General features: G+C 38.7%; 1 protein-coding gene across 1 annotated transcript in view; it reads left to right on the top strand.

Annotated features, from left to right (window-relative positions):
• The window catches only part of UBR1 (ubiquitin protein ligase E3 component n-recognin 1), a 149126-nt gene extending 132040 nt beyond the window's left edge, over nt 1-17086 (top strand). Inside the window, exons 40-47 of the mRNA XM_036734149.1 lie at nt 4680-4767; nt 6184-6317; nt 7573-7681; nt 8599-8655; nt 10917-10994; nt 12842-13012; nt 15375-15476; nt 16786-17086. Coding sequence (XP_036590044.1) covers nt 4680-4767; nt 6184-6317; nt 7573-7681; nt 8599-8655; nt 10917-10994; nt 12842-13012; nt 15375-15476; nt 16786-16927 — 881 coding nt within the window. The 3' untranslated portion in view covers nt 16928-17086. The remainder of the gene's footprint in view (nt 1-4679; nt 4768-6183; nt 6318-7572; nt 7682-8598; nt 8656-10916; nt 10995-12841; nt 13013-15374; nt 15477-16785) is intronic.
• Nucleotides 17087-17501: the final 415 nt, after the last annotated feature.

Genomic DNA, 17501 nt, shown 5'->3' with positions numbered 1-17501 from the left:
GAGGTACAGAAGTAAATTGTAGAGGTGGCAGGTAGGCCAGTTTGGCTATAATAGAGAATGTGAGGAGAAGTAGTGTGAAGTAAGTCTAGAATGGCCAGCTAGTTCCAGATTATAAAGGTCTTTAATAGCCAAGCTAAGGAGTTTACATTTTATCATAGAAACCCACAAGGAACCACTGAAAATTCTTGAGTAGGAGAGTAACATAGTCTGACTTATTCCTTAGAAAGACTGCTTTGCTAGCTGTGTGGATGATGATTTGGAAAGAAAAGAGGTTAGAAGCAGGAAATCCAAATAATTTTAGAAATCCAAGTTTGAGGTGATCATGGTTTAAATTTGGGAGATGACTGAGTAGAAACAAGGAGATGTATGTGAGCAATTTTATGAGGTAGCATTGCCAAGACATGGCAACTAATTGGTATAGGAAGGGAATGCGTAAGAAAGACTCTGTGGTTGTGAATCTAGATGATGGTAACAATGGTAGTGTCTTTAACAGAAATCAAGAAATTTGGAGCAAGAGTATTTAGAACATGTTGAGTTTGAGATACCTATGAGTTATCTGGATGGAAATGACCAACTAGCAGGTGTGGAACTGTCTTTCAAGAGAAAAATTAGAGTTAGACACATAGATTTGGGTCAGCTGAATAGAGTTAATACTTGAACCCATGGTAGTTGATAAGATTTCCAATATAGTGAGCTTAAAAGGAGAAGAGAAAAATACCTAGGATAGAGCCCTGGAGAAAACCCACTTTAAGGGAGCAAGAGATGAACAAAGGATACCATGAAGTAGCAACAGTTTGGAGGAGAAGCAAGAAAGAGCAGTATGCCAAGGAAGGGTAAGTTATCCAATATGGAGGCATGGGCAACAGTGTTCATAATTGCAGAGTGTTAAGGGGATAAGAAGTGAGAAGAAAGTGGGTGATAAGAATGTGGAGGCAGCAGGAATAGATGGTTCTGGAAGTTTGACAATGAAAGACAGGTAAGCTATAGTATAATAGCTTGAGGACATATCAGGGTCAAGTAGGAGTTTTTTAAGGGTGAGATAGGAATAGAGATATTTGTAATTAGTGGAGGAAAAGCCAGTAGATATGAAAGATTGGAGATAAGAAAGAGACTGGATGATTAATGAAGCGTTACCAGGAGGGAGGTTGCCCTTGGCAAAGGAAAGGACACTTTTGTCCAAGGGAGGAGTGAAGAAAGATGAAGCTGAAGAGCGATTTTGAAGTGTCAAGTAGGAAATAAGGAACTCACCATGGGTGGATTACCTGTGTTTCTCCAGTGAAATAGGAGGCTAGGACATCTGCTAAGAGGGGGTGGAGGAGGATTCCAAGAATAATAAAGGTAGTCCAGAAGGAATAAAAGCTTTGCCTTGTTTTCCAGTTGAGATTAGATAACATAAATTTGCAGTGGACTCAGTTAACATAGTAATGTGACTTCTTCCAGTGGCATCAGCTTGAGAATGAGCAGAGAAGGTAGTTGGTGAGAGTGTTCCAAAACTGAGGGTTAGAAGGATGTGTATGGCAGGGGACAAAAGGAGTCATGGATAAAGGACAGTGCATGACTGAAGTAGTCAACTACAGGATCAAAACAAGGGAGAGAAGAAAAAGTGAGGGTGGAACAAGAATGCTAGAGAACAAGACGAAAGAGAGGAATTGGAGGTTGCAGTGAGGACAGAAAATAGGTTGTGAACTGGAGTGCCTGAGGGAATATCAGCCTGTGTGTTAGAAGTCTTCAGGTAGAAGGCAATGTTTAAATTCTAGTACAATGCTATGATCTAGGTACTGAACCCCTCAAGAAATAGGAAGAGTGACTTAAAAGCTAGCAAATGACTACAATAAGGCCATAGATGGATGAGATGAACCACAGAGGAAAGGGGGCTACCGATGATGGTGGCAGAAAGGATTAAGACGTGGCAGTGGAGAAAGAGAACAAGCTAGTTCCTTTTCCTGACCCAGTATTTCTTGAAACATGAGAGAAAATTCAATAAGAAATAGTACTGTATCTTCTAAAGAAATCCAGGCTATTGTGCCTGAGGGATGTAGGAAAAGCATGAAAAGGAGAAATCAAAGAAAAATGGAAGTTTGTTAACAACTGAGTGGCAGATTCTAGAGGACATAATGGAAAAGGAGGACAGATTAGGAAACCGGACTGGGAAAATGGTTGGATTAAACTGGGTGGAGACTAATACAAAGAAAGGCATTTAGGGAAGGGGGCGCTTGACTAAAGAGATGTGAACATTCAGTCACTGGGATCAGGGATATAGCAGGTACTGATTTACTAGTTACAGCCACTAGTTGTCTGGGACCTCTACCTTCTAGTATCCTGTGATGATGGAAGTTGGGGATGGTAGTGTTTTCCCTGTCTAAAGACTAGAGAACAAGAAGTCAGACTAGAGACCTAGATCCCCCTGGACTGTAATTTCCCATGAGGTGCTAGCTCAGTACACATATCTTAAAATGTTGGGAGATGGAACACCCTCAGAAAATATCTCACATGTGGCACATGCGCTCTGGCAGTCCTGGTTTCCAAGTTCTGGACCTTTTGTCATTGAGTCTGTTGTCAGAGGCCCTAACTAAGGTAGCTTTATGTCCTTTCTTGATATCCCAGTCTTTCCATTTTTAGGCCCAGTAGAAATTATGTAAATAGTTATATATGACATAGTATTCTTTAAGCTAGCAGTCCACAGAATGTGGTCTAAGGGTATTCCTTAGATCCTTTCAAGGAGTCCACAAGATCAAAAATATTTTAATAATAATGACTATGCCATTTTAAATTCTAATATGATAAATACTGATAGATGTAACCCGCATAAACAAAAGTTCTTTGGGGTGGCCCTCAGTAATTTTTAAGAGTGTAAATGGGTCCCAAGACTAAAATGTTTGAGGACCACTGATATATATCTGATATATAAGTTTAAAAGCTATAAACACACACACATATACTTACATCCATACGTCTCTGTGTGTGTGTGTGTGTGTGTGTGTGTGTGTGTGTGTGTGTGTGTGTGTATCCTTGACCTCATAGTCTTCCTCTCTAATCTAATCCCTACCTTTCATTTTACATCCGTTGACTTTCCATTCCTGTTGCTGCTATCCAAGTTCAGTCCCACATCACACCTCCCCTGTACTACATGTACTATATGTTCTCCTGCCTTTGGTCTACCCCTGCTCCAGTCCAATGTAAACAGATCTGTCATTTCCTCTATCAAAAGCTTTCTTTCATTCCCCATTATCTACCAAATGAAATCCAAGTTCCTTACCATGTCTCTCAGGACCTTCATTGATCCAGTCCCACCCTATCATTCCAACTATATCACTTAGCACTTCATGAATCTTATATTGGAGCCAAATTGGACAACTCTCCATTGCCAGAACATTCTTTACACATTCCTACCTCCATGCTTTTGCTCACATTTTTTTCCAACACCTGGAATTCTCTTTCCTCTGACTTCTGCCTGTAAAAACTCTTCTAGGCCCAGTTCACTTGCCAGTAGAATGGAATTTCTCCCGTGAATTCTAATAGTCCTTTATATCTTTTTTTAATTCCCTTATGTTCAGTTTTATATTATAGTTACTTGTAGGCATATCCTATCTTTGCTTCCCTCCTATATTTATTATTCATCCTTATATCCCTTAGAACACCTAGTACAGTGTCTCATATGTGGAGGGGGACAGGAAGGGAACAAGTATTTATTAAGTGGCCACCATGTGCCCGGCTCTGTGCTTCACAAATATTATTTCAATCGGTACTCTCAGCAACACTGGGAGGTAGGTGCTGTTATTACCCCTTTTGTAGTTGAGGAAACTGAGGCTTTCCTTGCTGCAGACCTAGCACTCTTTCCTACTGTCCTACCTAGCTGCCTTACTAGTGATATACCCCAAGGAAATTTTGAATGAAAAGCTTGAGGATACATAAATAATATGAGATGTTGGAACTGTCCTTACCTTTTATGCTCAATACTTCTTTGAGTATTATGGACATTTATGGGGTCAGCCGTTAAGGAGAGATATGGAAGGCCCAGTGGGAATTCAGAAGAGGAACACAGAAGACTAAAAGCATGAGATAAAATATAGGAGTAAAAGTAAAAGGAAATGGCATTTTTCAGCCCAAAGCCATAAAGGCAATTTAGTAATAATTTTCAGGAATATGAAGATTTTCATACTATTGGAATGGGTTGACAAGGGAGGTTTTGGAAATCCTTTCTCTCAAAGTTGTTAAAATTAAGATAGATTCTCATCTTTCTGGGATGGTTTAGGTATGGCCTTGCCTGAAGACAGGGGGATGAACTAAATGACCTCACAAAGTCCCAGCCCTATGCTTCTAAGATTGAGCTTGGTGGCAGCAGCAGCAGGAGCAGCAATCTGCTTCCCCATTTGCAGGTTGAATTCCTACCAGCCTGGCTAAAATTCCTAGGCACCCAGGGTAGGTGGATGACTGCTAATCTATGTGATTATTATGTTAATGGTCAACATTTATTAAACACCCATATTTAGCAAGGTCTTGTTCTAGCAAAGTTGACTTAACAGTACTAATCTGCAGAATTAACCGTTTGGAGTCAGAAGTTCTCTTTTACATCTTTTTATGGGAATATAAAGCATTTCAGCCCTGTGGAACATAGGGTTTGCAATTTGTAACTGAGCAATAAATGAGTGAAATGATTTTATGGATTATTTTCTTCGCAGACAGCCTACCTATCCAGTTACAAGAAGATAGTGAGGAGGCTCATTCTGCATCTTCTCTCTACTCAGAAATTTGTCAGTATATTGGTGGGTAAGTAGCACTTCGAGTTTGTTCAGAAATTCTTTCAACTAGGAGAAATGGGATCTTTTGGGAAAGGCATGCTTGTCCAGCTGGGGTCCAGTAATTGTGGGTGAAAGAGAAGAAATCAACCTGAAAATGAAGAAATTTATTAGCATGCTAAGGAACACTGATATCTCTCTGAGAGCAGCTATAGGCTCCTAGAATACAGATTTGATTTTTGTAACCTTTCAAGCCCACTTAGATTCCACAGACAGTCAACAGCTTTTTGCACCAACTTAGATAGGTAAGTAAAGCATTTTCACAGAGAAAGAGAGGGATCAACTAAAGCAGAAAAAGGGAGTATTTTGGATGCAACTAGCAGATTTATTATCAAAATAAAAAACCATTCTCTGTTAAAAGTCATGAGACAAGGAGAAATGACCAAATACTTTTACGATTATGAAAAAAAGTCCATTAGATCATACTACAAGGTTTCTTACCCAAGAACAAAATGTAGTCATATGCATATATGGCTGTTAGTATTGGAGAATTACAGGCCTTTAATGTGTGACTTCATTTGCTACTGGTGAGTAAATACAAAGTCTATGATAACACAAGGGGGGTTTTCTGTGAATTAAGGCCTCAGTGGATCATGTGAACAAATAACTGAAGCCATCTCTGAAAATAAAATGGATTTTGGTCTAACTTTTTTAAAAGGAGTGTTTTAGTAATACAGCAAATTGCTCTTTCAGTCCTGTAACCCAACTGACCCTCATATAGCACTTCATTTAGCTATACACTTGCTCATAGTAAAGCACTTAAGAACAATTAAGTAATGTAAGTAAAATATGTTGATACCACAAAACTTTAAAATGTCATACTTCACTTTGTTTCGGCATGTCTGCAGCCTGGCTTCCCTAGTCTTCCTTTTTTCTCTTTCAACACACAAATAGCAAAGCTAAGAGAATATAGATTAATATTGTAACTCCTTATTTATATTAGTGTTTTATGATTTACAGTTTTCTGATTTACATTTTATTACTGAAGGTTAATCCTTTCAAGAGTAGGTTCAAAGAATATGGGTAGTAAAGTCTGAACTGTGTTGTAGCATGAAATTCTGAATTTCTTTAATTTTTTTTTAAACCTAAGAGTAAAAGTGTGAAAAAAAAGACAGGAGGAAAGTGGGGGGAAGAATAGTTTCTTGCTGCAGAAACTATTGAAGGTTGCTAGAAATATTGTTTTTATCCCAGAAAATTATAGAACAAATTCTAAATAAACAAATCTTAAACATTTTTTGTCTTAAAGAGCTATGAAATAAAATATAGGCAAAAATTCTGTGGTTTTTGTTGTTGTTGTTTTAAGAAAATGAAGGACAAATTTAAGACCTTAGGATTTTATTCTTTTCAGTATTTTGATCTGCAGTCTTTTGGAATTTCTCTCCTATAGATGCGTCAGCTGTAATGTTCCTGGTTGGTATTTATGGGATTGTGTGAAGAGAGGCATTACCCCTTACCTTCGATGTGCTGCTTTATTTTTCCATTATTTGCTGAGAGTGCCACCACCTGAAGAATTACTTTCAGGTAAATAAGAATGGCATTCCATATTGAAAATAAGCCAGAGAGCTGGAAATTTGGGGGTTCCCGGAGAAAATTCATTTGTCTCCTTCAAGCTCAAGGGTAGAGGCAATATAGTTTAATAAAGTCGAAGGAAAACCACTTGCCCATAGAATCTATTCTTACACTGTATACGTGGATTAGCCCTGGCTCCATGCTAATGTTGCATCTACACGTCATTCAGAAATGAGATCATATAGAAAGCTATCTTCATATTCTCTAAGTCACATCTTGGCCTGTATTTAGAATGGTCCTTTCACATACAAAATGCACACATGAGGCAAGGCCAGTGGCAGTTGGAAGCATGTTTCTATAAAGCAGGTATCATTTCTTCCTTTGTTTGGCTATAATGATAGGTGGTAGCAACAGAAGAGATTACCTGATCCCCTAGCCCTCCCTGTCTGGCCTGGGGAATGTGTATTGCTTAATATAAAAGCAAGAATAAGGTCCATTTTGCGCTGCCTGACAGCTAAATAGCTGAGCTTTTCAGGATCATCTGGTTTTAGATTCTTATACACTAGTTGCTTAATACCTAGAATTTGGCCATTATTATTTTGACTGATCATATCATATAGCTCATATGATTTTAAGCTGAAAGGGACCTTAGCATCTCCTCATTTTATGATGAAATAACTGAGGCCCAGAGAGGTTTTGACTTCCCCAGTGTCACACAGATTGAAAGTAACAAAGTCAAGAATCAAACCAAACCTCTTAATCCAAACCCAGTGTTCTTTCTATAGTAATGTGTCACCCAGAGCCAAGAGATATTTTTAACTTTGCCCTCATTCCGTTTTTATTGGGGATTTCTGAATTAGCTCTTGCCCACTATCCAAGTAGGTTATACGCCTTGAGATTTGAGTTCAAGAATCAAGAAAGCCTCCAGGTCTTAATCTTTCTATAAGCTTCATTCTTTTCTCTTGGTGTGTTAATTGAGGGGGTGAATTCATCTCTTAGGTAATACCCCACTTTAGCCAATATGTATGCCTTGTAACTGTTAAGGTTATCGATAAAGTAGGTGGCTTTTTCCCCTAGCAATTATGAATACACAGATTATTTCCCAGTGTTTTGTTTTGTTCTCTTGTATGATTTTACTGTGCAGATGATGACTTATTTGCAAACTTCATTTTCATAAAGATATAAAAAATGTAAAATAGAAACTCTAATAATATGATCCCTAGTTTAGGACAGTATGCTCACTAAATGTGTTTTTCTTTTCTTACAGTTTGTGAGGAAGGTCAATTCAATGCACTCTGTAGTTATTTATCCTTACCCACCAATCTGTTCCTGCTTTTCCAAGAATATCGGGATACTATAGGCCCCTTGCTCCAGAGGTACTAAGTAGGCAAAATGTCATTTTAATTCGGTATCAGGACAACACATAACTTGAGAAATTTGAAAAGACTGCCTTAGACTGATCATCAGTGAATGAACAGGGCTAGTATTGGCTTATACCAACTAGGAGGTTTACTGCTTTCTTTCACTCAAAAGAATGTCTACTCTGCTGACATTGCTTCCTCAAAAGGGAAGATAGTGTACTTTTCTTCTCAATTCCTATCATCTGTTTTTTACAAAAAAATTTTCATTTTAAAATTTATTTTTTAATCATTCATCCACTCATTTGTTCTGTAGACTTTTTTCTGTGACTTGCATCCACTTCTCCTACTTCTCTCATTCTTCTCTCTACTTTCCCCCCTCCTCTCCTTTTTTTCTTTCCTCTCCTTTTTGTCCACTTCTCTATTTTCTCCCCTCCCTTTCTTCCTTCTGTCTCCCTTCTCTCCTTTTTCTCCTTCCCTTCTTGCCCTACTTTTCTCCACCATTCTTTCCCTTCTCTTCTTTTCCCTTTCTTTCTCTCCTATACCTCACACTTCCCTCTCCCACAATCAATTAATCAGTTTTAAAATCTGCCATGATTTGTGTTGAGTGTAATTGTGACGGGTTATGCTAATTTTAGTCAGAATTTTAGTATTCTTAGAATTTTTGACTGTTGAATTTCTTGTATAAGTTTATTCAAGTATATTCTGTTTATTCCATTTCAACCTTTGTAACCATGATCCATGGCATAATAAAAACAGTAACAATAGAAGAAAGGAATTAAAGGGAAATAAGATAAGGGACAAGATGTCAGCTTAAAAGAAATGAGATACAAAGGATAGGAGAAGAAAGCCACATTCTTTGCCATTGGTCTTTAGTTGTAATATCATACTCACCTTTTTTTGTTGTTGTTGGGGGTGGTGGTTCTGCTATCCAGGTGGTGTTCTGATCCTGCCTTACACAGCCTTTTGAAAGGAAACAACACTGTGGTCAGGTAGGTTCTACTTTTTCAACTTTCTTTTCCTCTCAAGTTGTGCATTCTGAAGTAGTTATTATGCCTGCCACTGTGTATGTAAGGTACCTACCAACCTACTCCTTCATCCTCTCTTCCTCATTGTATGTGGTATGTGTGTGTGTGTGTGTGTGTGTGTGTGTGTACACACTTTTTTTAAAATGTGTGGGTTCTTTGCCTGAAATTAATTCTCCCATTCTCTTCATCTCACGACTCCTTGATCTCATCTCTCACTCTTCCTTCCTTCCTCCCTGGCTCTTATAAAGAGGTATTCCCTTTACTAGCTAAGACTAACTTCTCTATATGTACACTTGATCCCATCTCCTCTCATCTTCTCTAGTGCATTGCTTCCTGAATTATTCTCCCTTCCAGATCTTCAACCTTTTCCTATCAACTGATTGCTTCGCTACTGACTTCAAACATGCCCAAGTCTCACCCAACCCTAAGAAACCTTCACTGGACCCTATTGTCTCCTCAAGCTATTGCCCAATATTTCTCCTCCTTTTCTCAACCAACTCCTTTGAAACAACAAAATGATAGTATTCGCTGTACCAATGGATTCTCAGACCCCTTGCAGTATGTCTGTGGTATATGTATATAAGGTTTGGGAATCATCCTCCTAATTAAAAGCAGTCACAGAAATGACCTGCCAGTGTTGGATGACATTACCATCTACATGGCAGGGGGCAGAGTGGGGTGTGTCTGGGGCAAACAGAACTTAGACTGTCACAAGTGAGGCATTTGCCACATTTTCCTCATCTTCCATACTTCTTTATGTAAATATTCCTAGAGAGTAGAAAACTTCACTCTGTCTCTAGTGCCAACTACTTTGTTCTTAAGATCGGCTTTTCTGTTACATAACAGAGGGAAGGGCATAGAATTATAAGGAAGGACAGAATAAGCTAAGCTAATAAAAGAACTAGAACAGAACTAGAACTAGCCAGAACACCCCATCTGGAGACCTAACCGGGAACTAACACCATAGCTCTGCATCTCAATTTAACAATTAGCACCCAGAGCTTTACACTGTGACCCCAGGATGGTGCTAAGGTAAAGCAGGATACACAGTCTTACAGCAGATAATTAGAGGGATAATGTATACATAGGTTAAAAAAAAGACAATGTAAATTAAAATGTACTATTGTATATCACAGACTTTTTTATTATAGGAATTCCCAGAAAGAAAAAAAAATCATTCCATGCTTAGGGAAGTCTGTGACAGAAGAGGGTTTGAGAAGATATTCTGAAGTGATGTGCAGGATTTAGATAGGTGGAATGGAGCAGGGAATATATTTAAGAAGGGAAATAGTGTGTTCAAAGGCAGAAATGAGCATAGTATGGGCTAAGGGTAATATGAGAAGATCTGACTGCAACAGGTTCTCAACAATGCAACAAGGAGGGAGCCTAGCAGTTATAGAAGAACACATGCCAGGAGAGAACCGCATGGGTATGTGGCCCCCACTTCCCCGCATTTCCCATGGGCAGCACAGGGCTGGTGGCCTGGACTTGCAGTGTTACTCACACTCCAATTGTGCAGCAGCCAAGGGCCACTCAGGGCACAGACTTTTTTTTATAGAGTTTTTAGACAGAGAGGTGATATGGCACTTATGGCAGAGTACCCTCTCACCAGTGGTACAAGGCAGTGGGAAATTTTAGACCAATGGCCTTGAAAAAAAACAAGGATACTGTTTCATACATAAAGATCTCTGCCAACTGCATTTTGACTTAGAAAACCACATATTAATATTCTATTGTATTTTTATTTATTTTATTAAATATTCCCAATTGTATTTTAATTTGGTTATAGTGGAGTGTTTGACCCCTGCGGTGTAGACTACTAAAATGAGTATAATCTCTGAATTGCTTAATAAGGAGTGAGGAATTGATGGCAGGGAGCCAGGAAACTTAACTCTAACTGTGCCACAGCAAGCTAGCATCTGGGGAGGGGGGACAGAGGCCAGTCTTCCAGTCTGTTAAGCCTTTGTATACATGCACCTGGGCTGGGGATACACCAGTCAAACAGGGTTTCACCAGCTCACAGGAGCAGTGAAAAATAAAATTAAATAGAAACATGGAACAAGTTGGAGGACTTTGAATCTCAATATTATTAGTTTGCCCTCTTTAGTATGTAATAGAATTCAGTGTAGGGTCTAAAGCAGAGGGAGACTAATTCTCTTCCCTCACCCTAGTCTGCTTTAAGTTTATACTTACATGAAATGTGATCTCTTATATTAAATGCTTAGGTACCCCAGAAAAAGAAATAAATTGATAGAACTTCCAGAAGACTACAGCTATCTCCTAAACCAGGCTTCTCAATTCAGGTAAGGAGTTATTCAAAGATGGTGATCATTTTCCCCTTAAGTCCTTTGTTCTTCTAATTAAACAGTTCTTGTTTCTTCATCTGATTCGTGTACAATACAATTTCCAGTGTCCTCATCCTCCTCTTGACATGATCTAGCCCATCATTGTCCCTTCTAAAATGTGGCACCATCCTGGATACATAGTATACCAGATGGGATCTGCTGAGGGAAGAAAGACAGAAGGCCCAGCCCAGGGATGGGGAACCTGTGGTCTCAGGGCCACATGTGGCCTTCTAGGTCCTTGGGTGCAGCATTTTGACTGAGTCCAAGTTTTATAAAACAAATCCTTTTGTTAAGGGGATTTGTTCTGTGCAGTTTGGATTCAGTTAAAGGGCTGCCCTTGAGGACCTAGAGGGCCACATGTGGCCTTGAGGCTGCGGGCTCCCCACCACTGGCCTAACTCCTCTGTCACTATACTCAATATGGTTCTATTGATGCAGTGTAAGTTAGCATTAGCTTTTCTGGTTGCCCTAGCATATGGCTGACTCATTGAAGAGGAAGTCTGCTAAAGTCCCAGAGTCATACAACCAACATATGTCAGAAGCAGGACTTGAACCCCAGGTCTTCCTGGCTTCCAAGGCCAACCCCTCTGTCCATTGCACTACACTGCTTCTCAACAACAATAATATCTATCATTTATAAAGCACTTTAAGGCTGGTAAAACACTTTATATGTACTTTCTTATTTGATTTGATTAAGGTAAGATGGGGGTAGGATGTGAACAATTTAAATGCAAAATAAAGGCATATATAGTTGGTACTAAAGGTAGTAGGGGTCTACTGGAATTTAATGAGTAAGGGTGTGTGGGGAGGCATGTCTGACCTCCTTTTGGGGATGGATTAGAGTGTAGAGAGAAGTAGGAGCTAGGGACTAATGAAGCCACTTCAGTAGTGCAAGTGAAAGGTGATGTATGCCAACTCAGAAAGTGGTTTTGTGAGTAGGAAAGGGGATATATTGAAAAGATGTGACAAGATTTGGCAACTGATTGGATATGTGGGGGTGAGTGAGAGTGATAAGACATTGAGTAGGACGCTGAGGTTGTGATGGCCAGATTGGTTTTTCAGGATACTTAAAACTAATCCTACCATTAACAATGTGCCTATTTCCCTATTCAGCCCCAGTTTGAATTTTATCATCATTCACTATTCTTGCAAATTTGATAGGTATAAAGTGGTGCCTTAAAGTTGTTTTTAATGTGTTTCTATTATTAGTAGAGAGTTTAAACAGTTTTTCAAGTTGTTAGCTAGCAGCTTATATTTCGTCCTTTAAAAATTGTATGTTCATGCTCTTTAACCAGTTTACTGTTGAGAAATGGGTATTATAGATTTTTTTTCAGTTTGTTGTAGACTGCAGAAGTCACATTTTTATCACATATTTACTGAAAATATTTTTTTCAATTGTTTTCTCTTGGGAGGAGAAATTTGCCTGTTATGCAAAATTTTTGTATAACCAAATCCACAAATTTTGTCGTATTTGTTCAATGAATTTTTTTTTCTTTCTACAACTCAAATAAATGATACTCAGTTTGAATTTTATTACCAAACCGAATTAAATCATGAGGCTTCTATAAATTTTAGGTTTTTCTTCCTATGAAATTGTCAAGAAATATTTTGATGAAATTTATTTGGCAGGTATTAAAGGAAAGAAGAGGAGTATTTCTGACGAGATATTGCTTGGTATTTTAGGAACTTTCTTTCTAGAAAATAGACACGTGGGTTTATAATACAAAACCTTAGAATATTGCTTTTTTTGTGCACTGTGACCTTTTTTCCTCAACTTCAATTCAGTGTTCTCTCTTTGCTTTTAAGGTGCCCAAGGTCTTCAGATGATGAACGAAAGCATCCAGTCCTGTGTCTCTTCTGTGGAACCATGTTGTGCTCTCAGAATATTTGCTGCCAAGAAATTGTGAATGGGGAGGAGGTTGGAGCTTGCATTTTTCATGCTATTCATTGTGGAGCTGGAGTCTGCATGTTCCTAAAGTAAGTAATGAATTACTAGAGATTTTTATGATGAATTTAGGGAATCTAGAACCCTTCAAAGGAACCTAACATTGGAAGATAGTTATTAATTATAGATAATGATGTGAAGTTTGTTTGTATATTTGTGTTAGTATAAGAGTAAAATTTAGAGTATCTTTTGAAAATGTGGCAAATGACTGTAGTATTTGATAATTTTATGGAAAGTCTTGTAGATATGCACTGAGACTTTGTTCATATTTTTTTATAAATCAGAGTATGAAATTATCATGTCTATAAAATAACCAGGAAAAACAGAAATGCAGCTTTCTGGTTTTTAAATTTTAAGATTTAAAATTTAAAATGAGGGCTCCTGGGTTTCAACTGGGAGGAAAGTGGGGAGTGGGGAAAGAATGAGGACCTGGAACCTTAGAACTCACAAAGTACTAAAGCCTATGGACCAAACTCCCTACATAGTATTTGGCTCACCTGGGGCATCTGGAGCTATTAAATTAACCAGCTTATACTTTGGTTCTTTAACTTTAACCTCACTACAGGTTTGTTGTAAGGAACAAACACATGTAAGAACATTTTAAGCACCATGTGCATTTTTTCCCAACAATTCTCTTTCTTCCTACTCAAATTCTCTGGCTCATCTCTAGTAATTACTTACTCCTACACAAGTTCATGTGCACATTCTCCCTTTCCCACGTACTATTCAGAATGAATACTTTTTGAGTACTACTGGGAGATAAGTATATGGGAAAGCATTATATACCCTAATGATATTTATTGAATTCTTTTGTGTTAGGACTGGCAGACTATGATCTGAAGGCCATGTCTAGCCAGCTATTTTTGTACTGTCCATGAGCTAAGAACGGTTTTTACATTTTTAAATACAATAAAACTTTATTTTAGAAAGTAAAAACCATTCTTAGCTTCTGGAGATCTGCATTTGGCTTGCTAATATTCTGGACTTTTGTTAGATTGTAGCTAGAAAGAGAAAATGTTCCTCAACTTGAACCCCAGCCTGGTTAGAGATCATAAGGCTATTAAAATTTGTAGAGGACCTCTTAGAGGCATTCCAGCACTAAAATTTTATGCAGCTATATAGTTCAAATCTTTTGCTAAGCCCTTTCCCTCTTTCTGATATATCTGACAAGATACTAACTAGAAGCTCCAGCTATTCTTTCAAGGAGGCTCAGATAGAACTCCCACTGGTCCTTCTTCCTCTGACATGTACTACCCCTACTTCTGAACCTATTTGCCTTAGTCCTGCTGGATCTTCACGTTTTGATCCAGTGACACAGGCCTCCTTGCTGTTCCATAAACAAAACATTCCATCTCTCAGCTCTGGGCATTTTCTCTGACTTGCCCTCATGCCTGGAATGCCCTCCCTCATTTCTACCTACTGGTTTCTCTAGCTTCCTTCAAGTCTCAGCTGAAATCCCACCTACTACAGGAAGCCTTTCCTGACCCCTCTTAATTATAGGACCTTCCCTCTGAGGTTACTTCTAATTTATCCTTACTTGAACTTGTTCGTACATAGTTATTGGCATGTTATCTCCCCATTAGATTGTGAGCTCCTCAAAAGAGACATTGTCTCTATCACTTGGAACAAAGTAGGGCACCTAATAAATGTTAGTGACTAGTTGACTAATCGATTTTTCCATAACCCTGACTTCTAAACACATAATCTTTTTAAATTATTATTTATTTATTTATTTAATATTTTTAGTTTTCAGCATTGATTTTTCACAAGTTTGAATTAAAGATTTTCTCCCCATTTCTAGCCTCCCCGCCACTCCAAGATGGCATATATTTTTATTGCCCCATTCCGCAGTCAGCCCTCCCTTCTGTCACCCCACTCCCCCCATCCCCTTTTCCCATACTTTCATGTAGGGCAAGATAGATAGATAGATAGATAGATAGATAGATAGATAGATAGATAGATAGATAGATAGGCGGGCCTGTTCTGCCCGCCTCCCAGTCTGGTTGTTCAGGCGCGTCCCACACTGGGCTCTGCTCCCAGCTCCGTGCAATAGACCTTACCCAGCGACCATCCAGGCTGTCCTGGCTGGAGCCATGCTTCCCTCTGCTATTTCGTGGGTTCTGCAGTTCTAGAATTTGTTCAGAGACATTTTTATAGTTGTTCGGAGGGTCCTGGGGGAGAGCTTTAGGCAAGTCCCTGCTTTCCAGCTGCCATCTTGGCTCCGCCCTCCTAAGCACATAATCTTAATGAAAACAGTGATTCTTCTGTGCCCAATATTTGGATGTCTGTGCTTGTGGTTGTAATGGATAAAAATAATTTGTTTTCTTGGAATTACTTTTGGCACAGTGCCTAACCTAGCACTATTATCATGTGAATGACATTTTGTTCTTTCAGGATCAGGGAGTGCAAAGTGGTCCTGATTGAAGGCAGAGCCAGAGGCTGTTTGTTTCCAGCCCCCTACCTGGATGAATATGGAGAAACAGACCCTGGGCTAAAGTAAGGACACTTGAGGTCATGCAGTCATGGGGAACTGGAATTTATTCCTTTTCCATGATCTTTTTAGCTACATACACACATCTGGATTGCAGTGACCATCATAACTTAGAAGTTTGCAGACCTCTCCCATCACTACTACTGATTCGTTCTTACTAAACATGAAGCCACTTTCTTTTTCATGTAATATTTTTAATAATTTGCTACTACTCCAATTACAATTGTGAAATAGCATATTATATTTCTTAAGCATTTTTAAACAGTGACTAAAAAAACAGATTGTAATTAAACACTATTACAAAGGGCTCTAGGACACAGATGGATTTTTGTTGTTGCTGTTATGCTAGAATTTTGTCGTTCTTAGTATGCCTCAAAAAGAGTAGGCTAGTAGTTCTAGTGGAAAATTAAAACTCCTTAAGTTATACAGTTTTTTAAATCTTTTTAAATCATAATGGTATTTGTTGTCCTGTAGAGTAATAGAATCTGGGCACAGAGGGAAGAAAACTGAGAAAATAGGATGTTATCATATTGTGGGGGAAATCTTTAATGATTGAATGTATGTGATTTCTGTTATTCCAGAAAGCATCTCACTGTGCTCCATTACTGGCTAGATCCAAGCCAGAGCCCTTTTGTGTCAACTGCTCTATAACAGTTCCTCCCAGAGTCACAAGATGACTCATATGTAAATAATTGTCCTAAAAAGATTAAATAGAATATCACCTTAATGTGGTTTTTTTGAGAGGAAAGGGAGGAATTAAGTTCTTACTGGGAGCCAGTGTCCCCAGTCAACCATCCACCCCATAACTTCCTCCCTTTGTCTACTTTCTGTTCCCAAGGTCTTAGTCCAGTTACATTGGCCTGTGGTGCCTTGGAGAGAAAGAATAGAGTTCTGACTTTCTGTGAAAGCAGTTAGTATCCCACTTGGTCTAACCAGCATGGAGGGGTCAGGGTAGGGCAGTGAGTTCTCCTCTCCTGAAAAGGAGAACTTGCAGTTTCCAATGTCATCCTGAGGTCTAGGCTTTATCATTCACTGGCTTGTTTTTTGGATTGTCAGAATTTAATTAGAGTGAGTTTCTCTTTCACTTGCCAAGTATAGGTAAACATTTGCTCTATTTTTCCCCCAAGTCTTGTCCTGATAACTATTTCAGTAGAATAAATTTAATTTAAATCAGCAAGCATTTATTAAGTGCCCATTATGTACCTAAGCACTGAGTCCAGAGACATCTCAAGGCCTCAGGCTATGTAGGCTGCCAGAAGGTATTGGAGGTTGTTTGACTCAAGCTAACATATGTTCATTTCTTTTCCTGTGAAGGAGGGGCAACCCCCTGCATTTATCTCATGAGCGTTATCAGAAACTCCATTTGCTGTGGCAGCAACATCGAATTATAGAAGAAATTGCAAGGAGTCAAGAAACTAATCAGATCTTATTTGGATTCAACTGGCAGTTACTTTGAGTCCCAGTTCCACAGAAGAGTCACAGATGAAGGCAATAATGAAGACAGGTCTGGAATTCTGGATACATTTAAGAGGACTGAGGGAGGGGTGGGGGGTTGGCAATGGGGTCATTCCTCGGTTCCTGATTCACATCTTTCAATAAAATATCCCTTAATGGATTTTTGCTTTCAATCAGCAAGCTTGATGCCTCAAGATAAAGCATATGCATACCTATATCAACGTGTCTCTGTTGTAAAACACTGAAGAAAATAACTTGTCTGCCCCACAGTTTAAGATTCTGCTAATAGTTTAAGGAAATCATTTTCCCCTTTAGAGCCTTCCCTTCTTCAATAATCATGCCAGAAATGGGAGGGTATTTCATAGTTCTGACTATATAATTGGTGTCATTTTTAAGCAAAAGCTCCATCTAAGAAGCTGTTGGATTTTTTTTTAAGTCTTTGTGATACTAGCCATCAAACTAGAGCTGCTAATTCTCATTATGACTGTTTCTGGTCTTTTGTTCTTGCTTGGCTTTAATCAACTGGACCAATAGTTGTGTTGAAATGGCAGAAGAAAAGCAGCAGTGACAAGGTT

This window comes from Trichosurus vulpecula, chromosome 8 (assembly GCF_011100635.1).
Source record: "Trichosurus vulpecula isolate mTriVul1 chromosome 8, mTriVul1.pri, whole genome shotgun sequence".
Lineage (NCBI taxonomy): Eukaryota > Metazoa > Chordata > Mammalia > Diprotodontia > Phalangeridae > Trichosurus > Trichosurus vulpecula.
This window is presented reverse-complemented; position numbering and strand designations above follow the sequence as displayed.